The sequence below is a fragment of the Cnephaeus nilssonii genome (assembly GCF_951640355.1).
Source record: "Cnephaeus nilssonii genome assembly, chromosome: 14".
Taxonomy (NCBI): Eukaryota; Metazoa; Chordata; class Mammalia; order Chiroptera; family Vespertilionidae; genus Cnephaeus; species Cnephaeus nilssonii.
Genome location: NC_137085.1, coordinates 158,605 through 184,174, shown reverse-complemented (window position 1 = coordinate 184,174; position 25,570 = coordinate 158,605). Strand labels below are relative to the sequence as shown.

General features: G+C 63.5%; 1 protein-coding gene across 3 annotated transcripts; it reads right to left on the bottom strand.

The window, feature by feature from the left end:
* Positions 1-890: 890 nt before the first annotated feature.
* TMEM250 (transmembrane protein 250) lies at positions 891-4,791 on the bottom strand. Of its 3 annotated transcripts, XM_079790503.1 has the most exons (3): positions 4,397-4,690; positions 3,532-3,679; positions 891-2,976 (listed from the first exon to the last, which is right to left on the bottom strand). In XM_079790503.1, the coding sequence occupies exon 3, from the start codon at positions 2,932-2,934 to the stop codon at positions 2,458-2,460; it is 477 nt and encodes a 158-aa protein (XP_079646629.1). In that variant the 5' UTR covers positions 2,935-2,976; positions 3,532-3,679; positions 4,397-4,690; the 3' UTR covers positions 891-2,457. The 3 variants fall into 3 exon arrangements, with proteins under 3 accessions (XP_079646629.1, XP_079646630.1, XP_079646628.1); XM_079790504.1 differs by lacking the exons at positions 3,532-3,679; positions 4,397-4,690 and adding an exon at positions 4,706-4,791; XM_079790502.1 differs by lacking the exon at positions 3,532-3,679 and having other exon boundaries at positions 4,397-4,689.
* Between the last annotated feature and the right edge of the window lie 20,779 nt (positions 4,792-25,570).

Below are 25,570 nucleotides of genomic sequence, written 5' to 3'. Positions count from 1 at the left end.
CTCCGGGCCGAGGCTTTTGAGGATTTCACCAACCCCACCATCAAAAGCTGGACACAAAATGAGTCCGTTTTTTTCTAAAACGTTTAGTTCCTCAAAAGTCCAGAAACAGCAGACAGGCCTCTTGTAACAGCCCGTCCCTCTCAAGGTCACTTTCCGGCCACTGGGCTGCTCTGAAGGACATCACCCTTGTCCCCTGCATAGAAGCCAGGGAACCTTCCCAAGACATTTTCTGAGGAATTGTGTGTCGCTCATGTTCCAAACCGCTTTCTGGTTGAATGAGACTGTAACTGGGAAAATATCCTCGACACAGGCAACAGTGTGGTGGTGAGCAGAGGGAAAGGGGGTGGGTGGTGGAAGAGGGTGCAGGGCTGATCAGCAGTGACGGAGGGGACTGACTGGGGACGCTGAGCACAACACGATGTACAGGTGATGTGCGCAGAACTGTACCCCTGAAGCCTACCTGACTGCATTAACCACGTCACCCCAACAAATACATTCAAAAACGGTGACTTTCTGTCTTCTTTCCTGCACACGCCTGTCCCTCGGGGTGACTGCCAGACCCCCTTCCCAACCCCCGGTCTATGAGGGTGTCCCCCGTCTATTTAAGGGCCCCACACCTCACCTGCTGGTGGAATTCAGTCCTCTGGAGCCCAGGCAGGCCCCCTCGGGCCGCTGACAAGTTCTCACTGCCATCCGCCACGTCTGCGGGGCAGGCTTCCACTGTGGACCCGTGGCCTCAGGTCAAGGCAGCCCCCCCCCCCCCAACACCCCTTCCCAGCACCGCAGATGACTGTTCTAAAACGTGCCAAATTTTACTTGTTTGTTGTTGTTAATATCCTTAAAAAAGAAAAGGAATAAACTTTTTGAGCCTCAAGCAATCACTCCATCAACACATTAAAAAAATAAGTTTAATGCAGCTGGCTCGTTTCATAAAGAATTTACAGGCACTCGAGACCCCAGGCAACGACTCGTTGAGCATGTCAACTCCTAGCACTGCCCACGTCCAGACCCTCCCGCCATCCCGATGGTGTGCACACGCCTGCCTCAGTCAGGGGACTTCGAAGGATCCGAGCAGCGAGTTAATTAACACAAAACAAAGCTTGTAGGAAACAGCATGACTCAGTGCAAAAGATGCTCCGCAGCGCTGAGGGGTCCCCGAGGGTCAGCTCCTTCCTCCGGGAGCCCCCACTGGCCTCAGGCTGACGACCGTCCAGCAGAGATGGCCGCAAACTGAGGGGCACGGTTACAGCCAAGTGCTTTTTGCTTTCTCTACCTGATTTGGGGTTCCTTCCAGTGGCACCTAACTGTCCTGACAGTTCCCCTGGGGCCACTGCCAGGGAGGTAAGGGGGCAACTTGGGGTGAAGCAGCATCGGCCCCACGCCCTGTCCCCCATCCCTGCCTGTTGTCCCAGCAGAATTATTCAGTGCCCGCCCACTGGCCAAGGAGGCCCACGGTGGCCACTGAGCGACACGGCCACCCTGTCCATCACTACAGAAGGACAGAGGAAGGTGGACAGAAGCTGGCTCTGGAGTGCGCTCTCTGTGACCTAAACACGTCCCCCAGGACCCCCGGCCCTTGGCTCCCTCCTGGCCACAGTCCCTGCCGACATTCCTGTTTGCTTTCCGCTACCAGCTGCTCTAACTGCCCCGGGGCAGGAGCAAAGGGCGGCCTCGCCCCTCACCCAGAGATCCAGCCCTGGGCCAGCCTGACTCCAAGTGGTGCCTCACACACAGGTGCACATGTAGCGCGCCGCCCGAGACCTCCGACATCTGCTCCAGACGCACATCCCATTTCTGTGTTCTGACCAAAAGCAGCCCCCAGAGCCAGAGGGATGAAGGCGCCTCCCCAGAAATCCACATGTGACTCCCCGACCCGCCCAGGAGGAAGACGGATCTGCCCTGGGCCAGACCCGTCTCCCAGCTGCTGGGGCTCTGACTCCCTGCTGGACTCGCCTGCACAAACAAGGTGACCCGGAAGGCTGGCCAAGACCCCACGGTGGCCACTGAACATGGCCACCTCTCAGGGTGCCGTAGGGGCGGCCCTGTGGCAGTGTGGTGAATGGAGCCTGATGCTTCTTCACGGCCGGGAAAACCCTGACAGACTGGCTCCTGGGCAGCACACCTCTACACCACCGGGGACGCCAGTGTCCTGGGGAGTGGACGGGGACACAGAGGCTCTCCAAGTACAGACTGATGGTAACTGCCCCCAAGCACGGCCTGGAAAAGTGCGGGCTGGAACCACGAGGTGAGTGCCCCTGAATGAACACACAGGAGGGTAGCGGACGGGAGGGTGCAGCGTCCGTGCACAGAAGTCACAGCCCATTCCTCTCCTGGGCAGAGACCCAGCTACTGGACGTAGCGTGAAAGACAAGGCCCTGACCTACCCTGTCAAGAAGCGGCCGGCGCAGGCATCGGCCCCACTGGTCACAGTAACCGAGCCGGCCCAGCCGCAGGCGCTCACATATCCACGAAGACCATGAAGCACCAGCCCAGGCCGCCCACCAGCAGCAGGGTCACGTGGATGCCGTAGACCAGCAGCTCGTTGAGCAGGCGGAAGTCCACGCGGCGGCGGCCCAGCAGCAGCAGCAGCACCGACAGCTTGAGCTGGAAGCGCAGCAGGACGCGCACGCCCAGGTACTGCAGGCAGAACAGCGCGGCCAGCGCGCCCCACAGCGCGGCCGTGAAGAGGCTGCAGCTGAAGTAGAGCAGGAAGCGGATGAAGCCGTAGAGCCAGCGCGCGCGCACGTACACGTCGAAGTTGTTGTACTTGGTGCGTGCCAGGCGGGAGGTGCGGAGGGGCCCGGAGGCCGCGTGCAGGCAGGTGGTGTGCGGGCCGTGGAAGGAGCGCACCCGCCGGGGGATGGGCATGACCGGCATCGGGGCCTCGGCGCTAGCTGGCGGCAGACGCAGCGTCCAGGCGGTGGTCAGCGTCATGGGCACCTAGGCCTGCGAGCCCGCAGTGGGGGAGGCGTGGGCCTGCAGGGAGCGACAAGCAGAGGAGCCGAGTCAGCCCTGGAGCAGCCAGCGAGGGAGCCCGTCCCTGCCGGGGGCATCTGCCAGCCTCGGGCGCAGGGAAACCAAGCTCAGGAGGACGGACCTGCCACAAATGCTAATGAGGACACTCCAAAGGGGCCCACAAGCACGCGGAAACCAAAAGTGCTGCTTTGACCAGTGACTGGGGAGAGGGGGAGGGTGGCAGTTGGGCCCCCTGGAGGCAGTCAACCCCGAACCCGTGGAGGGACAACAGGAGCCCCGGCGAAGCTCCCCCTTCCACAGGCTCTGCCAGTCCGTTCACTAGGCCCACCCTCTCGCTTTCATCTGGGTGCCCAGCCCTGCCTGGACTTGAGCCCCTTTCATCCAGGGGGAATAAAGTCCCTCAACGGCCCCCAACAGGACCAGGATGAGGGAGGGGGTGCCCCCAGGCACACACGGAGCAATTCACTTCAGCAACTTGGCACCCAGGTGCCGGGAGCTAGACAGCTCTGCAAAGTCTAAGAGGTGCGGTGGGAAGCGGGACCACTAAGGACCCACCATGCCTGGCGGGTGACGGCAACCGCCTGCTGGTGTGTCCGCAGGATGAGGGCGTGCAGACGGGCCTCGAGGATAAGAGCAGCAGCAGGGGCTCCAGGTTACGTGGTAATTGCCCTTTGAGGCTGCCCACGTCTGTGGATGGAAACAGCTGGAAGGGCAGAATGCGTACAGGTTGCCGGTCTGCCTGCCATCAGGAGGGCGGCAGCTGCGGCCCCGTACGGGGACCTCTCCAAGTGCCCTCTCTGGCCACCAGTCCAAGCAAATGGCTGCCGAGCTGAGCTGTCTGGCCGGAGGCGGAGGAGCGGGGAGGCCGGCATCCCCCCTCCTCCCCCTCCGCCCCACAGGCCCAGCCCTCCCCGCAGGGTTTGTCCAGAACCGGGTCTAACAGCAGCTGCCCCACTCTGGGCAGCTCCATCCAGCTCCACCTCGGCCTCGGCCTCGCCCACCCCCCAGGCACGGCATTCAGAGCCGGTGCCCTGGTCTGGAGGGTCACGCACAGCCGCCCCTCACTTCACGCTGCGGGACCGGCCCACCTCCCACCTCCACTGGGCCCGCGGGCAAAGCAGCTCCTGGTGCCCGAAGACGCCCACGCCTCGGGCTTGGCGGTCGGGGAGGTGGCCGAGGCCGCAGGCGGGACCGCCGCGCAGCGGCTCCATCCCGCCGTCCGCCCCAGGCCCCATCTTCCGGGGCGCTCAGCCGCGCCGGTGACACCGACTCTCGGATCAACGCGTGCCGGGCGTGAGGCGGCTCTGCCCTCGGGCCTCTGGGGGCACCGGCGACCGCGAGGGCAGGACCGACGCGCCGGGACCCCCCGCGCCCGCCCGTTGCCCTGGAGACGCCAGGGCCACCCCGCCATCCCGCTCACCGGGTGCCCTCTCCGCGCCGGCGTCCCGGCCTGCGGGCCCCGCGGTCCCTCGGGGCTCCCGGAGCAGGGCGGCCGCATGGTGCCCACGCACGGTGGCTGCGGGCCGGGCGGCTCACGCGTCCCCACCCGCCCCGAAGGGCCAGGGCTCCCGCGCCCGGCGGCGTTTGGCACCGCGCGGGAGCCGTAGCCGTCCCTCGCGGCCGCCGTAGCGCTGCCCTCGCGCCCTCCGCCCACTCCACACCGCGAGCGCCTCCTGCCCCCAGTTCGGGGCGGACGTCCGCGCACGCGGGGCGCGCTCCATGACGTTACCGTCGACGTCTCCGCCTCGCGTCAGCCGCTGGCGCAGCTCCGACTGGCGCCCCGTCCCCGCGCAGCTCCTCTGCGCACGCGCCGCTGCGACCGACGCGGCCAGCTGTGCGCAGGCGCCCGCCCCGGTGGGCGGGGCTGGGAGCGGCGCTGCGCCGAGGGCACCTGAAGGGGCGGGGCCAACGCTGGCCTGGGGTCTGCGCCCCGAGCACTGCGGGGCGTTGGGGTGGAGCCGGGCGGAGCCCGAGGCTGGTGGGGGGACACCCACATGCTCTAGGGTTGCCCCTTTCCTAGGAGAAAGGATTTTTATGCAGATGTTTTATTTTTTTTAATATATATTTTTATTGATTTCAGAGAGGAAGGAAGAGGGAGAAACACTGATGATGAGAATCATGGATCGGCTGCCTCCTGCACGCCCCCTACTGGGGATCGAGCCCACAACTCGGGCACGTGCCCAGACATGGAATCAAATCGTGACCTCCTGGTTTATAGGTGGTCGCTCAACCACTGAGCTACACAGACCAGGCTATGCAGACGTTTTATAAAATATTTTAATCCCTCAGAGGTGTCAGGATAGGGAGACACTTCTCCTTGGATGGAGTCAGCAAGTGACATTTGCCTGAATTCCATCAAGTTCAAAGATTGTGCAAGTTCCACACCCTTGGGAGCTAAGTGCCTGCCTGTCACCTAGCCAAGTCCTCACGCCCAGCCCCTGTCTCGTCAGAAGGACCCGGTGTTGAAGGGTCTGGCAGGGTCCGATGAGAGGGAGAGAGGAAGGGAGGAGTGAAAGACCCGAGGCCCAGAGCAGCTGTGCAGCAGCAACAGCAGAGGCTGAGAAAGGAGCCTATGGGCAGGGTTTCTTACAGCGCATCTTCTCTGCAGGCTGGGTCCCCCCTGCTCTGCACCCCCACCTGCCTGTGGTGGTTTCCTCTCCCCAGCCCCGGCCCAGCCCTCTCCTCTGGAGACGCCCCAGGCAGCCCCTCCTCAGCCCCCTTGTTCTAGTCCCTGAGCTGCCCCTGCACACTTGCCTTTGCTGCAGTCACCCCCTCCACCTGCAGAGCTCCTACTCAACCTTCAAAACCTGGATCAAATGACCCCTTCCTGGGAAGCCGCCTCCCACCCTGTGCCACCCCTTCCTGGCCCCCACTACCCCTGGAGGGCAGGATTCTTACTCAGCCCTACTTTCTCCACCCCCAAAGCTGCAAAGATTCCCGTCTCTCCCACCAGCTGTTTTCTCACCACAGTAAGATGTGTTTCTGCCTTGCCATCCAGTCCACACGTGCACGTGTTTAAACAACTCCGGGAGCCTCACAAAACAATGCTTCTGACCACACGCTGCAGAAGCCGGGATGGCCCCCGCCCGCAGCCTGACCACCGCCCCTCAGGAGGACCCTGGGCAGGGCTGTGTCCGTGGGCAGGCTCAGGGGCAGGGCCTGGGGAGCCCCCCCACGTGCTGTGCTTGGTTGCAGGCTTGCCCTGGTGTGGGGGTTCCCAGCTCTCCATCCTCAGGGGTCCCCTGCCCCAGGTCAGCTCCAGGCCTGCCCAGGCCTCCCTCTGGCAAGGGCGTGGCGCCACCTGCTGGGACAGCATGGGCAGTGCAGCTGAGTTAGCCGCAGGTACCGGTGAGTGGGCCTCAGAGTCTGGGGATCAAGAGGGCGCCCTCAGCAGAATCCCACGGCTCCCCAGCTGTCCATGCCGCCCTGACACAGAGACCCAACGGCCTGCAGGTCCGGAAACCTGGTCTCTGGTCTTCCAGGGACATGTATTGACTGGCCGTAAAGGACATATATCCTTGCTGTGCCCGGCGCCTCTTTAACAGCCCTGCAGACACCTCGACCATCGGAGATTTCCTCCCTTGGCTCTGGGCTGCCTTAGTGACCAGATCCTGAGACCCCAGGGACCCCATGATTTCCCGGGGTGGGGGTCACAGGCAGCTGTACACCACCCATTTCCCTCAGCACCCAGCTGCTGTGCTGTGGGGGGGCGTGGGTGTGTGTGGAAGAGAGGGCGGGGGGGGGGAGGAACAGTTACGTAGAGGGCATGTGGGGATCCTAAGGGAGACACATGGAAGTCACATGGGGACCATGTTGGGGGACCCAGAGGACATGTTGGGGAGCATGTGGGGTGTCACGGTGGGAGTCATTTGGAGGGTACCTAAGGAGCAGGTGGGGACCATGTGGGGGTCTGTGGGAGGGTCTAGTAAGGACCACGTGTGTTGTCATGTGGAGGGAAGTTGGGGACTGTATGGAGGTCATGTGGGGGGCATATAGGGGCACTTGGGGCCACACAAAGGGCACACAGGGGCATTGGGGGGTCATGCTGGGGCAGGTGGGCGTAGATGAGCGCACGCAGGGGAGGCGATGGTGGGGCTCCAGTGCTTGGCCTGGCTGAAGCCAGCCTTTGGGTGTTTGGTGCCAGCGTTGGGCCTGTGAGTGAAGGAGACCCCAGCCCACACCCTGAAGGGTCGTGGGTTCAATTCCCGGTCTAAGGCATGTACCTGGGTTGCAGGCTCGATCCCCAGGTCTGGTTGGGGCACCTGCGGGAGACAACCAATCAAGGTGTCTCACATCGATGTTTCTCTCTCCCCCCCTCTCTCCCACCCTCCCACTCTCTCTAAAAATAATGGAAAAAACATCCTCGGGTGAGGATTAACAAACATAAAAAATAAAAAAATGGAGGCCTGGGCTTTGGAGAGCAACGGGCCACAGCCTGGCATGTCCAAGTGACGTCCATGGCATTGACCATCCAGGCTCCATCTCGGCCCCACACACAGCCTGTGCTCAGGGCGGGATGCCAGGCGCTGGGCAGCAGACTGTGAGCGACGCGGGGGGCTGTGCAGGGCGGCCGGGTTAGAGCTCGTAGTTCACAGTTTGCCCCCATTTCGGAAGTGTGCCCCTCACCCGCCCCCAAGCTCCACCTTCCGAAGTGTGCAGCCTTCTCGGTGCCGGACAGAGCGGCCGCAGCCTGGCACAGGGACAAGGAGGAGGCCACACAGCCCAGCTTCTTAGCGCTCTGCCCTCCTCCCAGGCAGCAGGCCCCTAATTATCCTGAAACCCAGACCCAGGCCATGACGGAGCCACGGGAGGCTTGCCTTCGAGGTTGGCGCCCACTGCCCGGGTCTGTGCTACCATCGGAACACACACTCGTCCGCCGTCCTCCGGTGACTGAGCAGTGCTGGGCGGACAGGAGGGCAGATCTGGGGCTGAGCTGTCCCCGGCGCGGCGACCTGTCGGCTCCCAGGAACCCGGCCAGGCAGATGTATTTTACCGCAGGCTCGGAAGACAAACATGCGCATTTATATGTCACTTGTTGCCATATCAATGCAAACCTGTACTCCTTTCAAAACTTTTAATGGATTGTACACATTGCGGGAGATTTAAAGGGTAAACGCAATGGCTCAAAATGTTACTTTTAACATATTTGTCACTTTGATAACAGCACCAAAAAAAAAAAAATCTGGAAGACATTGCCCTCAGAAATCAATTATAAATAGATGCATCTTAAAAGAGGTTTATTTTGGTCATTAATGGTTGATGGGCCCCCAGCGCAGGATTTAAAGTTAAATTATGCAAAATCAAAAACCAACCTTATAATACGTAATCAAACATGCATAAAACTGTCAGGCCCAAATAAATTCTCTCAATTAACTTGCTTCAGACTGTGATTGCATCCACTAATCTAATCAGCCCAGAGCAATCTGAAGGTGGGGAGATGGATGACAGGTGGATAGATGGCCATGAGGGCGAACCCCACGGGGAGCAGGCACAGCACACCCCCACCCCGACCCCCGGCGAGCGTGGGGCAGGACCTTGGAGGGTGGAGGTTGGGCCCACGTTTACCGGGTGGGCATGGAGGCAGTGCCTATCAGCCAGGCACCAGCTCCACGCCTCGTAGGCCGGCCGTCCTGGGCACATGCGGCCTTCCTCTCGTCACCTGGATGAGCCAGGCCTGGAGTCGCCCTGGTCTGCTGGGCTCCGGAAGCGCAGGTGCTCACGTCAGCTGTGAGCTCGGGCTCCCTCTGTCTTTTCCAGAACATTGAGAACAAAATGGGCTGGGATGGTCCATTCCCCCCCACATCTCCCCACAGAGCCCCACAGTTCCTGCCTTAGAGTCCTTTACAAAACATAGATAGATATAGATAAGTTTCAGAGAGGAAGGGAGATGGATAGGGAGAGAGAAACATCAATGAGAGAGAATCTTTGATCGGCTGCCTTCTGCATGTCCCCTCCCATCCCCCCACCCCCTCCAGAGATCAAGCCTGAAACCCAGGCATGTGCCCTGACCAGGAATCCAACCGTGACCTCCTGGTTCATAGGTCAACACTCAATCACTGAGCCACGCTGGCCTGGGCCTGCCTTAGATCCTTGATTAAATGAGGGTCTTGACATAAGCTGCATTTTGTCCCTTTTGGGGTGGGGTGGGGTGGTGACAGGCAGACAGACAGGTCAGGGATGCACCCATGCCCGGCACCTGGGCTGTGGGAGAAGAGGTCCCTGTGGTGGGGACCCAGGCATTGTGCTTCCTGTCTGACTCGGCAGAGAGTCTGGCTGAACTCGTGCGTGTAGGTGTAGCCGTCCAGGTGAACCCACGCTCAGATGTGCTGGGATGGCGTCAGGGAGGAGGCAGCCTCCTCCCTCCATCCCTCCTGCCCAGGGGTTCTGAGGCCCTTGGGAGCGCCAGGGTCTGCAGGTGCGGGACTCGGGGGCCAGTGGCGCCTGCCCTGGACCCAGCGGCACCGGCACACCGCCCTTTGCGTGTGTGCTGTGCGGGCGGCTGGCTCCCTTTCCCCGGTTGGGTCTGGAGGGAGGCCTCCCGCCCAGTCCTCCGCAGTGGAGAGCCCGCCCCGCACAGGCCGCATCCGGGCGGGTTCTCTTGATTAAAGGGGCAATCGCACACGGGCGCCCCTCCGTAGACCGAAGGCCACGTGGACGGACCACAGGCCCCATCAACGTGTATGAAAAAGGAGCGCCTCACACCGTTCCCCTCCCACGGGGACGAGGGAGGTGTCGGCACCCACAGGTGTGCGTGCAGGTGCACAGTGTCCGCGCCTGCGCAGTGTGGCGGAGCGCTCACCACGCCAACCGAACACCAGGCTGTGGAGGGGCACCCCGCTGAGGGCCGAGGGGGCCACCGAGACCCAAGCTCCACATGGGGACCAACCAGGGTCTCGCCCAGCACCCCTCCCCCCCCCTCGTGCCCCCGCTCCGCCTGCTGTGCGCGCAGCGGCCGGCAGGGGCGCCCTGGGCCGGAGCGCTCGCTCCAGCCGCGGTCACCGAGGCGTCCTCCCAGGGGCTGCGCGGGGACAGGCGGCCAGCGCCCCGGGCACCGGCTCCCCTCTCCCTCCCTGGGCGGCCCGGGCGGTCGCTCCCTTCCTCTGCGTCTGTTTCCTCCTGGAACCGGCGAAGCTGTGATGGGTCCTGGCTCAGGGGCGTCAGCAAGACGGGGTGCGTGGGCAGCACCAGGGGGGCTGGGCTCCCCGCCACTCCCTGTCCCTGGAGCCGTGTCTGCCTCCCCGTGGGCTCGGCAACCCCAGCGTGTGTGTGTGCACACGTATGTGCACCCGTGGGGGTGGTGGGTGCGCCTGCGCGCGCGAGCTTGAGGCCTCGAGCAGCTCCGCCCGCGGGCGCTAGGGGGCGACCAAGCCCTTTCCCGCGGGTTCCTCGGATCCCCGTGGAGGTGGGGGACAGGCCTTCCTCCGCAGGCCCTGTTCCCAGCGCTGAGACCCCTCCCCCCTCCCCCCTCCCCACGGGAACAGGGATGCCATCAGGCGGCCAGGAGGGCCAGGGCTCACCCTGTAGGCGAGGGGATGCAGGCCAGGGTGAAGGGCCCGCGGCAGGCAGCCAGGCTCCCATGCAGGGGACACACCTGGGACGGACACACACCTGGGAAGTGGGGCTGAGCCACGTCCTGCAGGTGGCCCTCAGCTCCCGGGCACAACCACGGCTCCCGGGGTCGTTCAGATGCTAAAGTGAAGGCCAGGGCAGCAAAAGCTGGGCCCTGAGGGCGGGGGTGCGCCTGGCCAGCTCCCCTCAGGTGCCCAGGGGAGTCAGTCAGTGCTGAGCGGCAGCTCCGAGGTCAGAGATCTGGCAGGGCCCCCTGCTCCTGCTCCTGGGTCTGGAGGCTCCCCTGGAACCCCTGCCAGCACCTCGCTTGCTGCTGTACCCCACACTCTTGGTGGCCCGTGGACATCTGTGGATGAATGAATGGTTGCATGAAGGAAGGAGTTTCTCCTCCCATGACCCTCTTCTGCCCTGGAAAGCAGGACCAGAGCCCCCGCCCCCCCTACTGTCAGAGCTGGAGGGAGACCCCGTGGCTCCCCGGTGTCCACCCCGCACCCCCAGCCATTTATCTGCGGACCCTGCCCCCACAGGGACTGAGCTCTGCAAGGGCCCCTTGGACCAGCAGAGTGCTCACCACCTGGCGCCAGCTCGGGGTCACAGTTGGGGGTCTGCCACCTCTGGGGGGCTGGTCCTGGCCGGGACAGGTTGCGGGGTGCCCCCTGCATTAGCATTGAGCAGGGTCCCTGGGCTGTTGATATCAGCACTTCAGGGTTATTTATGAATTCATCTATTTGCTGGGACAAGCCTTTCAGCATTCCGTTGCCATGGTTTCCTTAAGGCCAGTATCTTATTAATTCTGCATGTTCTGAAATAAATATACATCAGACAATCACCGTGCAGTCGGGTTCTCAGCCCCAGGAAGGACGCTTCCACACACAGTTACATGGACACACACTCATCAGATTCCGGGGCCGGTGGGGGGTGCAGGGGCTGCTCAGGAGCCTGAGAACGGGGGGGGGGGGGGGGGGGGCAGTGAGGCCGTTGCCAGGGGTAGCTGCGGCTGCAGGACCCCAGGGTCTCAGCACTTCCCGATGGACCCACAGCTGGAGGGACGTGCCCACAGGAGGAGCTGGCTTTCCTCTGGGCGCTCCAGCCGGGGCTGTGAGCTCAGTGGGCTGGAATCGGCCGACCTGCCGCGTGGCCCTGCCCAGCCGAGGCTGCGGAATGAGGGGCAGGTGCTGCCCGGGGCGCCTGAGGTCACCGTTCCTGCTGAGTCTCCCGAGCAGCGGTGACAGTTCATGGGAAACGGGACAAGCGCCCTGATGTCCAGGGTGCCAGCCTGGCTCCGGGGCGGGGCAGGGGGGCCTGGGAGGGGTCCCGCGCGCTGGGATGGCTTTGGCCAAGCTGCCTGCGTGGGCTTGAGCTCTGTTCCTTCCGCCGTTGTGGGCACCTGCGAAGGGCCCGGTGTGCCGGGCCGGCCCCGGGTCCGTTTCCTCCTCCGATTCACAGGAGCTCCCACGTGTGAAGTCAGGACTCGGATGCGGTCCATCCACTCCCCATGCAAGGCACCTGCTGGTGCCTCTCTCGTGCACCCCTGAGCGCTCAGCCCCCAAAAGTCACCCCTGGGCTGTGCCTGGCCAGTAGGTCACTCCCCACCCCCCCCCCAGCACCCCGCTGAGCACCAGGGCTGGGCAGCAGATGGTGGGAAGCCCAGCCCAGCGCAGGTGGCATCTATGGAAACACCCGCTGGGACCAGGCCGGGCCTCTGCATCCACCAGCCACTGGGTCCCAGGGTTCAGAGCCGGGGGAGCTTGAAGAGCCCGGGAGAGGGCCCGCATCAGCAGCCAGGGCCCACACAGAGCTCTGGGCAGAGGTCGGGCTGAGCCCCGAGGCTGCCACTGTGCCAATGACACCCCTGGAGACAGGGCACCGGCTGCCCCAGGCAAAGGTCCGGGGGGGGGGGGTGCCGGCAGCAGCCGGCTGTGTGCCTGGCTCGGGGCCCTCAGCCCTTGTCAGACCCGGGCTGCCTGCAGGGTCGTCCAGCTGGACTGGAGTCGTTGACCTGCTGCGGGGCCTGGGGCTTTGGGATAGGAACGTGGGTGCGGTGCCCGCTGCCCAGTGACACCTGCCACACCCGCGCCGCCTCCGGATGTGGGACCCCTCGTTCCCCTCCCGCCAGGGCAGACGTGGTCTCCTCTGAGGCTCCACGCCCCCCACCCCCCCAGGACCTGATCAGGGCATCGACAGAGCCTCGCTCGCCATGTAATTAAGCCTGGTTTAATTAAAACCTGGGTTCTTCATTACACTCGGTAATTGATTTAATTTTCTGTGGAATTCACATGCCCAACACCTCCACCGAGTGAACTCCCAAATTTTGGGGTTGGGGCGGTGGGCTCCCTCAGCTCAGGTGACATGGGTCCCCCCAGCTGCCCCCTCATCACTGCCCCCCACCCCCTCCCCTCCACACCCTTTAGGCTCTGTCAGTTTCAGGTCCCAGTGAGCTGCGGGCTCCCCTCAACCAGGCGGTTCCCCTGGGGACAGAGGGCCCGGCAGCAGGGTTTCTAGAAACCGCACAGTACAAGTTGCTGCAGCAGCTCAGCCTCCGTGGGTGCCCCCAGCTGGGAGGGGGCAGGGGTCTTCCCACGTGGCCCCAGAAGACAGTGGCAGACGCTCTGACTGGATGGGCCTCTGGACGGGGGTCGCAGGGGAGGGCCATGAGGAACCTTCCTTCCTGCCCAGCTGTCCTGAGCTGTGGTGGCGTCCCGGTCGGTCCCATAAAGTGCTGAATGCCCCTGCCGGGTCCCTCGCGGGCAGCGTGCCTGGCGGTGGCTGCCTGCAGCCTGATGGCCGTGGGAAGCTGGGGCACCAGGAAAGTGCCGGGTGTTTGCGCGAAGAGAATGGCCTTCTGGGCGGCGGCTGCAGGGCCACAGCTGGTCTCGGAAGCACCATCCTGGTCAAGCGCTCAGGCAGCCCAGGGGTACCCGCCTCCCCGGGGCCAAGCCCAGGGCGCCATCCCCTCCCAGGGTCAAAGCCCGGGCACATGGCTGGCGCCCAGAGGAGGCTGGGGGGACCGGCATGGAGCAGGCCTCCTGCCACGTCCATGGCGGGCGCGCCGTCTGCCGGCGGAAAGAGGCTCCGAGGTGCAGAGGCCCGAGGGGCGCAGGGAGGCCCCAGGTGCAGGGAGGCCTGAGGGCACCGGCTCTGGGTCACCCCATCCACCAGCCCCCAGGCTCCCCCTGAGGTTGGGAGGACCCTCCCAGATGTCCACTGTCCACTGTGTGCCCAGCCCTCCCCCAGGCCGCAATCTGTCCCGTCTGCTCTACATCGTAACAGGGACTGGCTGTGCTATGTCCTATGGCATTGATTTTGCTGTATTTTACTGATTTTAACCTAATGACTAGAAACCCCAACAAATAAAATTTCCTTTAAAAACTCCGGGAGATCAATGACGGAGGCCAGAATCACTCTTCTCAGAGCCAAAGGGACCGTCCCCTGGGCTGCCCGGCTCGTCGGTCATGGAGAGGTGCCGGGCTGGGAGAGCGTCCCGGGGTGGGCCGGCGTGCGTGCCTGACCTCCCGCCTCCCTCATAAAGCGAGAGCCCCACGCTCACCTCTGCGGAGGCCATTTGAAAGCCGGCTCCAGGTTGTAAAACCGGGAATCCTCACATGTGATTCATGTCCCCACGCGTCCCAGGCGGCCTCTGCCCTCAGCGACCTCGGGGCTGACCAGGGCGCCCAGGACGCTGATGTCCAGGGAGGAGGGGTTGGCCATGGACAAGGGCACGGGCTGTTGCACCCAGAAGGGCCTGGGATGTTGCCCTCAGGGACGTGCGCAGGCCGCGCTGTGGCAGGAACTGGGGGTACCTCTGCTGGACCCCAGCACCCAGCTCCCCTGGCCCTGTGTGTGGCGTGGATGCCCTGGGCCCAGGTTGCTATGAGGGTCCTGCCTTCCTCGCCGATGGGCAGCCCCTCCCACTGCCCCTCCACCTCAGAGGTCAGGAAAGACGGCAGCCCAGCTCTGCCAGCTGCTGCTCCAGCTGCTGCTCCAGCTGAGGTGCAGGCCAGACAAACCGGAGGACAAGGAAGGAGGTCCTCAGAGTCAGGGCGGAGGTGGCAGAGCCCTCACGGAGGGAATGTGCACGTGTGTGTGCTGTGTGCATGGGCGTGTGTCGGGGGGGGGGGGTGCCTGTGTGAGTACGCACGTGTGTGGGCGTGTGCGCGCAGACCCGTGTGATGCGTGTGACCTGCGCGTCTGCACGAGTGTGTGTGCCTGTCTGAGTTGTGGGAGCCGGCCCAGCAGCCGGAGCTGAGAACACCTGCCCCTAGCACCCTCACCTCCACCGGCATCGCCCCCCTGCCGCAGAGTCAGTCGCACCCGATGCCGCGGGCGGGCACGGGCGCTCCACCTGCCAGGTGTTCTCCGGGTCGACTGTTAAAGCCCGTCATCAATTATTTAAGGGTCGGGTCCCCCTTTTCTTAAAAAAGCAGCGGAGTCACGGGCTCAGGTTACCTGCCTGCAGGTGCCCACAGAGGGTCCATGTCAGAGCAGCCACCCACGCAAGGCCGCCTGGGAGACTCCCAGGCCCTGGGTGAGCCCTCCCCATCCTGATCCCACACAGCCCGGACTTCCAGGGACCCACCGGCCCCGGGACACAGGCCTGGCTGCAGCCGGAGGTCCCGGGGAGATGCCGCGTGGCCGGGGGGGGGGGGGGCGGTGGTCGTGGATCTGGGTGCTGAGACCTGGGCCTGGGACGCCATCTGGGAGCCACATGTCAGAGGCAGAGCCGCCTCTCCAGTCTCCCAGCGTGGAGGGCACGGCGTGGGGTGGGCAGGTGGTGCCACGGGCCAGCCAGGCTCCAGGACTCCAGCCTCGAACTGACCGCGTCCTCATACCTTCCAGCCCTGAGCAGGGGCTGCTCCGGGACCTTTTCACAGATGAGGAAACTGAGGCCCAAGGGCTGAGGGTGCGGTGAGGGGCTGGGGTCCACGCCCACTGCCACACACCCTCTGAGCAACCTGATCACAGGGCTGTGTCTCGGGCCCCCAGGACCCCCAGGATCCCCAGGACCCCCGTGCCCTGGGAGGAGCCCACCCACGCTGCTCCCTGCCCGGCCGTCCCGTGGCCCTGATGGGGCAACAGGACACGTGTCCTGTTCGTCGCGTGTCCAATGTCACGACACCCGATCAGGCCAGTCGGGCCTCGTCAATACCGCTTGCTGGGGCCTCTCCAGGCACCTAAATTATGCAGGAGGCCCTGCCCGTAGGTGGCAGATGGCGGTGCCCACAGTAACCGGAGCCCGGGGTGGGCGGGCGGTCAGGGGGGCCACACAGGAGCCTCTCCGCCCCCAGATCCGGCCGAGAGGGATGTGACTGCAGAGCGGGGCCCGGGGCCGCCCTCCTCCATCTCTGGCTGTGCTTGTAGTCACCGCTGAGAGGGTCTGGTGGTGGCCTGGTCCCCACGGCTCAGATGGGGACGTGGGCACCCGGAAGGGCAGGCTCCTGCCCCCACCCAGGGCAGGGCGGGGGGCAGGGCATGCTGGCTGGAGCCCTGGGTGCCCTGGGAGAGGTGGTGCCTAGCTGGGCAGCCGGGGCCGGGCTAGCAGTGCACTTGGGCCTGGATGAGGCTGGGACAGGGGACTGGCATCCAGCTGTCCCTGGAGCTGGTCTGTCTGCCCCAGGTGCCCCCTCACCCCCCAGCCGCCAGGAGAGCCTGCAGCACCTGCCTCTCGTGGAAACGCCAAGGTCGCCACGTCCCTCTGGCAGTCACTGGGTGGAGGGCCTGTCCCAGCGAGCGGCAGCGACACCAGGTCCTCGTGGGTCAGGAGGGCGCCGAGCCTGCAGGGGGCGTGGCTTTGCCTTTCAGGCCTTGAGGGCAGCATGACCCCCGCCCCCAGGTCCAGGCCAGAGTCCTCAGGGGGGTGCCAGGCACAATGCGAGGAGTCTCCTGCCGCCAGCACCCCCCAGGTCGCCCCCACATCACTGGCCCCTCCCCACACCCGGAAGGACATACTCCTGGGAAGGGCCGACCACTCCCGCCGGGCGGGGGCACCATGCCAGTGCCTGCCCCCGCGTCTGCTCCCCGGGGAGGGCTGGGCAAGCGTGTGTCTCCCCAAACAATGATTTATTCCGGAATTAAGTGTATTACATCGAGAACTTGCCAGTTCCGTCCCGCCAACGTGCGCGGGAAATCTGGCTAATTAAACGTTACGCAGCGTAGCCTTGATTGTTGGGAATGAATCAGTTTAATTGCGGGCGAGAATCACGCATCATAATGAACGGTTATGGCTCTAACGCCCACCCCGGCCCGGGGACACGGGGGCCCGTGAGACCCGGGACGCGGGCGGGCGAGAACAGGTCTCTGGACGCCACCCACTCCTGGTCGCCGGTTCCCCGGTTCCCCGCTGGAGGGACCCCTCTGCGTCCCGGGGCAGAGGGCAAAGCCTGGGTTCAGTTCTGTCCGTAAAACAGGGTAATGACCGAACCGAGCGCGAGGGGGGCGGCTGGGAGGATGGGACGGGCAGGGGCCAAGTGCCAGCCCTGCTCACCATGAGGGCACGGCGAAGCCGCAGCCTGGAAGTCAAGGGTGTTGGGAAGAGGGCACGGGCCACGGCCGGGCGGCCCCCAGGGAGGTGACCTGTGAGTGACCCCTGAGTCCTGAGTGGCTAAGGAGCTGCCCCTCGAGGGCCAGGGAGGCAGTGGGGGGTGCAGAGCCCTGAAGTGGACGGAGGGCACATGGGGGTGGGGAAAGCCAGCCACCCACCTGGCTCTGCTGCCACCTGCCTCCCTCCCAAGGGGCACCCTCACCTCATCCAGACGCTCCGCCCCTCATCACGATGCCAGTGCCCGCCCCAGCGGGTGGTCTGGCCTGACCTGTGCGGCTACCGGGCTACCAAGTGAGGAAGGGCCCCAAGTGGCTCCAAAAGCTGACTGTGTCTTTGCAGACCCTTGGGGTCACCTCAGGCCACCCTCAGCCCAGTGTATCCCCATCCTCAGGCCACCCCACACACAGGCGCTGCCTCCTGGCTTGGCGGCCACCTAGGGGAGGCGGGGCCGTGACCCCAGGGGACAAATGGCCAGGGGTTTGGACTTTCCTCTGCCAGAGGCCTGAGGCCAGGGGACTCCCCTGAGCGCCCTGCCCCGCCCCCCAGCCTGGAATCCCACCCACAGAACCACGGGGGGCGGCGGGGGGGGGGGAGAGGGAGCGTCTTAGGAAGCAGCTGTCAGGTCAGCTCTGTGGGGGGATGTCTTTCCTGTGTCTTCAGGGTCGGGCACCAGGCCCAGGGCAGGGCAGCACGCGGGCCGGGCCGCCTGTGGAGTGAGTGAGTGGCACATGGGTGGGCAGTGCCACAGGAAACAGTGGCCCTGCATTGACCCCGGGAGAGGGAAGGGAGGAGGGAGGGGGCCCCAGCAGTCCACACTCCATTCCCAGGCGTCACGGGTCCTGCCCGGGGCCTGAACGCTTCTCCTGCTCACAAGCCAGTCTGATCGGGAGCCACAGCCACCTCGGGGGAGATCAGGTGCGCCCCTCACTTTAGGGACCACAGTGCGGCTCCAGGGACCTGACCCATGGGGGGTCCTGCAGCAGGCACCCCCCCCCCCTGCACCCTACAGAAGTTCTCAAGGTCAGGGCCATGGCTGACAGGCTCAGGCCCTGGGGTGGCATTGGGGGGAGGGGTGTTGGGGGGCCAGGCGGGTGGGGAGAGCCGTGTGGGAAAAACCAAAGCAGCTGAAGGGCAAACCGAGAGGGGCAGCCAGGGCCCCATTTCCATTTCATTTCCCTGATGAAACAGCAGAATCAATCGCCCGCTAGCAAGGTGTCCCCATTTGCATACTTAAAAGATGCTGGTGGGAGGGGCGGCTGGGGAGGAGGACCACTTCCTGCTGATTGAAGCCAGGGCCTCTTGGGCTAAAGGGAATGTAATTTCCAAGCCGCACTGGGAATAGATTGGGGCCACCCTCAGGCCGCCCGCAGGCCCACACGCCCCCACGCCCGCACGCCCGCACGGGGAGGAGCCGAGGAGCCGGCTCCGTGCCACGTCCCGCAGCGGCTCCGTCCGCCCCTGGCCCTAGCCGGGTTATCGTCGATCTTTAGAGGCTAAAGGTTTCCCAGCCTCTGGAGAAAGCAGCTTTCCTCCCGGTGAGGGGGCAGGTGGACTGTCCATGGCTTCGCTGTGTCCCCATGACCCCAGTGCAGGGGTCCCCCATCCTATATCCAGCCCGAGCCCCACAGCACAGGGCCCCACACCAGGGCCAGGGAGGGCCTGTCCCTGAGAAGGAGCAGGCTGCCCCGGACTGCCCGCGGCCACCGCCCACCCTCCTTGTAGCTCAGCCAAGGAGACCCCCTGCTCTGGGCTCAGAAAGTGGGTGAGAAGAGGGGGGGCTAGTGGGGGGTTGGGGGGCCGGCAGCCCAGGGGTCACACACAGAAGCCCGGGGCCCATCCCGGGGACTCCTGGACACTGAGCACCTGGTCACCCTCCAAACCCTGCAGACACGACGGGCCTGCCTCCTCCATCCCTGAGGGCCTGCTCAGCCCTCTGCTCAGCCCAGGAGCCAGAGGGCACGTGGCCTCCGTCTGGCATCTTCCAGTTACTAAGGACACATCAGGGGCCTCGGTCTTTATGTTCATCATCGTCGTCATCATCATCGTCATCATCGTCGTCATCATCATCGTCATCATCATCACAGCAGCATTAGCATTCTTATTCGTCCAAGGCCATTTTTCTACTGATTTTTAGAGAGAGTGGAAGAGAGGGAGAGACAGACAGGAAAACACTGATGTGAGAGAGACGCATTGATTGGTTACCTCCTGCAGACCGGGGTGGGGATAGAGCCTGCAACTGAGGTACATGCCCTTGACTGGAATCAAACCCAGGACCCTTCAGTTCTCGGCCGATGCTCTATCCACTGGGCCACACCAGCTGGGGCCATGGCAGCATTAGTCACAGTGGTCAAGACATGGAGACAACCTACGTGTCCGTCAACGCACGAGTGACACAGCATGTGTGGTACCTGAGTGCAGCGGACTATTTCTCGGCCGTTAAAAGGGGGGGAGCCCGCCGTTGTGACAACACGGCCTCTCGTTCCTCTCTTTTCAGCGGCAGATGCTCTCCCCGTCTGGATGGGCCCAGCGCACTGATCCCCACCTGCTGACGGGCATCCCGCTGCTCCCACGGGCTGCTGTGCACGCCGTGGGCGGGTCCCCTGTGGGTGTGCGTTCTCAACGCCTCTGGGTGCAGACGGGGTCGCAGGGACAGTGTGTGTGGTTCTGTAGGAACCCCCGCACGGTCCCTTGTGGGGATGGAAATGTTCCGGAGCGGACGCGGCCTTGCAGTGCCTGGGAGCCCACGGATCCCTGCATGGGCGCGCAGTCCCTGGCAGGTGAGTTCCATCTCAACGAAGCTGTTTTCTTTCAAAACCGCAGCAGCCCTGGCGGACGGGAGTCGGCGGCAGGGGATGGAGCCCTCTCCTGGTCCTCACCCTCGTCCTCGGGGAAGGGCACCCGTCAGCGGGCAGATGGCGAGGCCGGCCCAGGCCGTGTCCCCCGGGGCCCAGAGCGTCCGGCCGTAATCAGTGCTGGTGACAGGCTGAGATGCCAGATTAAAAGCGCTGAAGGGACCTCCTCGGGTCGAGGTCAATAAATCTTGCCGGCCGCCAGGCCCCCCTCCCGTGCTGCTCGGCAATCTGTCCGGCCGCCTTCCACGGGCCCAGTTGCTCCCCATTACCTCGGGGGAAGAGCCACAAATCACTGTGACAGACCAATCAACAGGCCGGGAAATTTTTATACACGCTGCCTCTTGAAGGATGACCCTCCCTCCGCAGCACATCAGAATAAATCTCTTCAAAACTTTCCCCGAGCTGCCTCCCCGCCCCCAACCCCCCGCGGCTGGTGGCCTCGCCCGCCTGTCCCCCCAGCGCCCCCTCTCTGCTGGATGCCAGCCACCTGGACCAGGGCTGACCGAGAACAGGGCCCCTCTGACCCGGAAGTCCGCCCGCACCCCATCGCCCAGCCCTGCGGGCGGACTCCTCGGCCCGCAGCCTAATGACGCCCTCGGCAGGGCCGGGACACCCCTTTCAGCAGGAAGAAAGAAAGCTTTATAAAATAATTCATAGGAAACTTAAAACACTGAGACACAGAGAAATTGCAAATGGGGAAATATGATGGATTGTGGGTTGAAAGAAGGCGACTTCTCCAGGCAAAATTGATCCCTCGGAAAATGCTTTTGTCTGCTGTGAAAAATGGGCACCATCTTGCCGGGGCTCTGGAGCCATAATCCCGAAAACAATTTGCTTTTGGTTTCCTTCCCGTCTCTGCCGTGCCTCCCTCCCCAACGGGGGAGCCCGGCGCCAGGTGGGCCAGGGAAGGCCCCGTCCAGGCTGTGGGGCCCCACCCAGGCTCTGTGCCTGGCGGTCCCCTCAGAGAGGGTCCGCGTCCAGCCTGCCACCTGCAGCGGCCGCTCCAGCCCTCCCGTCATGTTCTCTACCAGCGTGTCCTGTGCTGGGGGCTTGAAAAACAAAGCAACGCCACGCAAAGCCCCCTCCTTCTCTCCAGGGAGAGCTTGTGCGAGCTTCGCCTCGAGGGTGCACTCAGCGTGGTAGAGCCAGGTGGGCCCCCCAGCCCTCCCCTGCAGATGGGGAAACCGAGGCCGAGGGGAGGGTTGCCAGCGGTCAGACGCGGAGCTGCCCCTGGGGGGCCTGGCTTTGGGAAGGAAGGGTGGACGCCATGGCGCCCGGGCTCCAGCCACGTGGGGCCGGCTGTGGCTGGTGAAGCCAGCGGCACGCGGGGGCCTGCTTTCCGGACAATCCGTGAGCCCCCAGCGACTTCCGGGCAGCACATCCCGTGACCTCCCCTCCTCCCTCTGAACGCTCCTCCCCGGGCGGGTGGAGCAGGGAGCCTCCCGAGACTGATTCTCACTTCAGAGGGCGTCCGTCTGTCCGTCTGTCCGTCTGTCTGTCTGTCACAGTCACTCTTCGCCCTCAGATTCGAAGGTGACGGGGTTCAGAAGTCGGTCACCACTGGGAGGCAGGAGGCTGGGGACCCGGGGATTCCAGCTGGCGCCCAGATGACCCCGTCACCCTGACCTCCGTTCCTCCATTCTCCCGACCCGGGAGGCGGTGGAGCCTGCGCAGCGGCAGCAGGTTTGGGTTCCTCGTTCCTCACGAGGACTCTGCGTCTCGCGTGGCCTGGACACGAGGGAGCGGAGCTGGTGGTGCCCCCACCCCCAGAACAGGGCCCCAACCCGCTGTGGGGCGGGGCAGGGGGCGATCTTCCCACTGTAGTCAGTCTCCAGGGAAAGGTCTGGTGGGCCTACTGTGCTCAGTGGGCTGAGACCCTGCCCAGCCTGTGGGTCCTTCATTTCTTTTTCTTTTTAAATATATGTTTATTGATCTCAGAGAGATGGGAACATCAATGATGAGAGAGAATCATCGATTGGCTGCCTCCTGCACGCCCCCTCCTGGGCATGCGCTGTGACCTGGAATCGAACGGTGACCTCCTGGTTCATAGGTCGACGCTCAGCCACTGAGCCCCGCGGGCCAGGCTGGGTCCTTCATTTAAAAGGGAGCTGCTTCCAGGAGCCAGGCATGAGCTGTGGGTCCACCCAACAGACCCAGGTCACGGAGCCCTGGGCTAAGGGGCCAGTGACTCAGAGCGGGTGTGTGTGTGTGTGTGTGTGTGTGTGTGTCACTCCCTGGGTGGGCTGGGAAGGGGGGACAGGTTGGGAAATGCTGCTGGGGTTCACCGCACATGCCTCAGTCCCGAGCCAGCTGGCGTGTGAGTGTGGGGGAGCAGCGCGCAGTGTGGCCGCAGGCCAGGCTGGCTGGGAGCTGCAAAGGCCAGAGGGCCGGGTGGGAGCCAGGAGGGCTGGGGTCAGCTGGGAGCTGGGAGACCGTGGCCGCATTGACGTCCACAGAGGGACGCACTGTGGCACCGTGGCCGCATTGACGTCCACAGAGGGACGCACTGTGGCCCGGGGGCGGGGGCAGGCCCGGGGCTGGCCTCCTGGCTTCCCTCCCGCTGTCACCTGGACGGAGGGCGGCAGGCGGGCGGGCGGGCGGAGGCCGGCCCCTCGCTGATTGTATTAGACAGACCATCATCGATCTGGCTCCTGGTTATCCCTGGTGCCTCATTTCAATAAACAGCAGTTGGAAAGAATTAGCGAGGGACGTCGCTCTCTCCCTCCCCCACCCCTCTCTTCCCTGGTGTGTCAGGAGCGGAAGATTTATGAGGATTCCAGTAACATTCTCATTTGTTCTGGGGACACAGGGTTGGCGCACAGAGGGCACGTCAGAGCCCTGTCTACATGCCCTCACGCCGGCCGTGGCAGGGCTGTGGGCACAGGGAGGTGTCAACACACGGGGGTTGGGGTCACCTTGGGAGGAACTGTGGGGGAAGCTGGGACAGGAGGGAGTAACCCAGCAGCACCTCAAGGTGGGCCATCTGTGGGCCTGCTCCGGCCACATCCCCTTGCTCTCAGTTCCTCCTCGAAAAAGATGGGGAGATGCCAGCTGGGCAGTGTGTTGGGTGTGTGTCTGTTTGCATCTGTGTGTGCATGTGTGTGCATGTATATATCTGTGCATCTCTTCTGTATATGTGTTCACATGTGTGTGCATCTGTGTGAATCTCTATATCTGTGTGCATGTGTATATCTGTGCATCTCTTGTGTGTATGTGTGCACATCTGTGTACATGTTTGTGCATCTCTGTGTGCATCTCTGTAGATCTGTGTGCATGTGTGCATCTGTGTGTGCACATGCACAGCCTTGCCATGTTATGATTTAATCACATGGCCAATTTTATTCCTGCTTTTGCCCATTGTAACAGATAATTTCCCAAGTTACTCAATATTATTTTTGAAAAGTGTTTTTTAACTAGAGGCCTGATGCACGGAATTCGTGCAAGGGCCTTGGCCCCGGCCCCGCCCCCGCCCCCACCCACTGCCGCCGTGGCCCCCGCCCACTGTGGCTTTGTGCAGAAGGAAGGACGTCTGGTCTAATTAGCATATTATGCTTTTAGTATTATAGATTATTATAGATGACAGCACAGTGCTCAGTGGAGGGTTGCAGCATAAAACCCTTCCCAGTTTCCCTGACGTGCAGACATTGGGGCGGACACGGTTCTTTGCTCTTATAAGTGACGTGGCCAACACTGGCCGCGAGGGGATGGCCCAGCGGCTGTCTTAGCCCGAAGCCCTCTCCCCAGTGCCTGGGGGGCCCCGGGGGGCCCCCGGCCCAGCCCTCCTGGAGGCCCTGTCCCATGCCCACCCCTCTTCCCATTTCTCTGTCACAGCGTCTCCTCCGCTGGGCGCTGGACGGCGGGTTTGTGCTGGTCCCTCACCAGTGTCCAGGCGGTGCCTGGCATACAGGCTGCCGGGTGGTTTGTAAACGGGTTCTACTGTCTAATTGAGACGTAGTTCCCACGCCATGCAATTACCCACTGAAATCGTACAATTCAATGGGTTTTGTCCTAGTACATTATTAATTTTTTAATTGTGGTAAAATACATACAACATAAAATTTGCCATTTTAACCGTCTTCAGTGTACAACTCAGTGGCATAAATTACATTCCTCATGCCGTGCAACGCCCCTGGCTGGGCCTGGCCGTGAGCACAGGTGGGGCCCCTCGTAGCCTCTGGCTCCTGGGGCTCACTGACCTGTGCTCCCTCTCCCAATGGTGGATGGCATTTCCCATAGACTTTGCTGTTTGTTGTGAGCAGGAGGGAAAGTTCAGCCGTCATTTCATCCTGGGGGGAAGCAGACGCCGTCTGATGGCGCCGTAGGCCCTTCCAGGTGAGTAAGTGCGCGCCTGAGTGAGTGATGGTCCACAGGCTTATGGCCTCAGCCCCAGGGGCCAGGTGGGCGGCCCTGCCCGCCTCGTCCCAGCACCGGGTGCGCGGTGGGTGGGCAGGGCTGGCTGGCTAGGGATTGACCCCAGAAGTACAACTCGGAAGTCAGCAGAGGTCAACATCTGTAACGCCCTGGACCCGTGTGGCCCGCTAGGTCCCGGGTCCTCGTGGAATGCCCCCGTCTGCAGGCAGAACCCTATCGGGCAGAGTGAGGGTGGGAGAGCTGGGAGGGGTCAGGCCTTGGCAGTTCCTGCCTCGAAGCCCAGGATGAGGGCGGGGGGCTCCCTCCACCACCTGCTCGGGTGTCGGGCGGGGACACCTCGATGCCCAGAGGCCCCGTCCCCAGAGGCAGAGTGTACCGCCTCCAAAGCTGCTGTTCAGCCTGGACGCCGGGCTCCCGGTGCGGGGCGGGGCAGGCTGTTTGCGGGCGAGGGAGATGGTGCATTTATGGGAATGACAGCCTGAGGCTGCACTAGAAGGGAAGTCCTACCCTGGCCAGTGTTCCCCATGGTTAGAGCATTGGCCCTCGGACTGAAGGGTCCTGCGTTCGAGCTCCGACAAGGGCATGTACCTCGGTTGCAGGCTCATGTGTGTGTGGGAGGCAACCCATCGATGGGTCTCTCTCACATGAGATGTTTCTCTCTCTCTGTCTCTCCCCCTCCCTTCCACTCTCTCTCAAGATCACTGGAAAAAGATCCTCAGGTGAGGATTTAAAAAAAAATACATTCCTAAAAGCCAGGTGTTCTGGGGCCTGCAGGTCTCCCAGGTGAGTGCGGGGAGTCGTGGAGGAGTCGAGGGATCTCTGGTGAAGCCCAGCCTGTGCTTGGGGGCTGATCCCTCGATGGGGCCTTCATGGGCTTTGTCCCTGCAGCTCGGGGTGGGGGGTGGCTGGAGCTCAGCTGGGTGCATTTAAGGTGCTGCCCAGGTCACAGCCCCGAGCTGAGGGCGGGGCGATGGTTGGGGGCACAGAAGTCAGGGTGCCCTGTGAGAAAGGTCAGGGGAGGCTGAGGGTGGGTGGGAGCAGGGAAGGGGGACAGCGAAGGGTGAGAGGGTGGGGCAAGGCTGTGGGTGCTGGGTGGGGAGGTGAGCCTTCCGGGCAGCTCGACCCCGTGGCGCGTGGCCGTTGGGATGATGGATCGCCGAGGCCGCCTGGTGCAGCAGCCGGGGCCGCACTTGGCCTCAATCGCTCCCCGGGGCCCGATCGATGGCGGCCCCGGCGGCCCAGCAGCCTGTGATGAACGACTCGG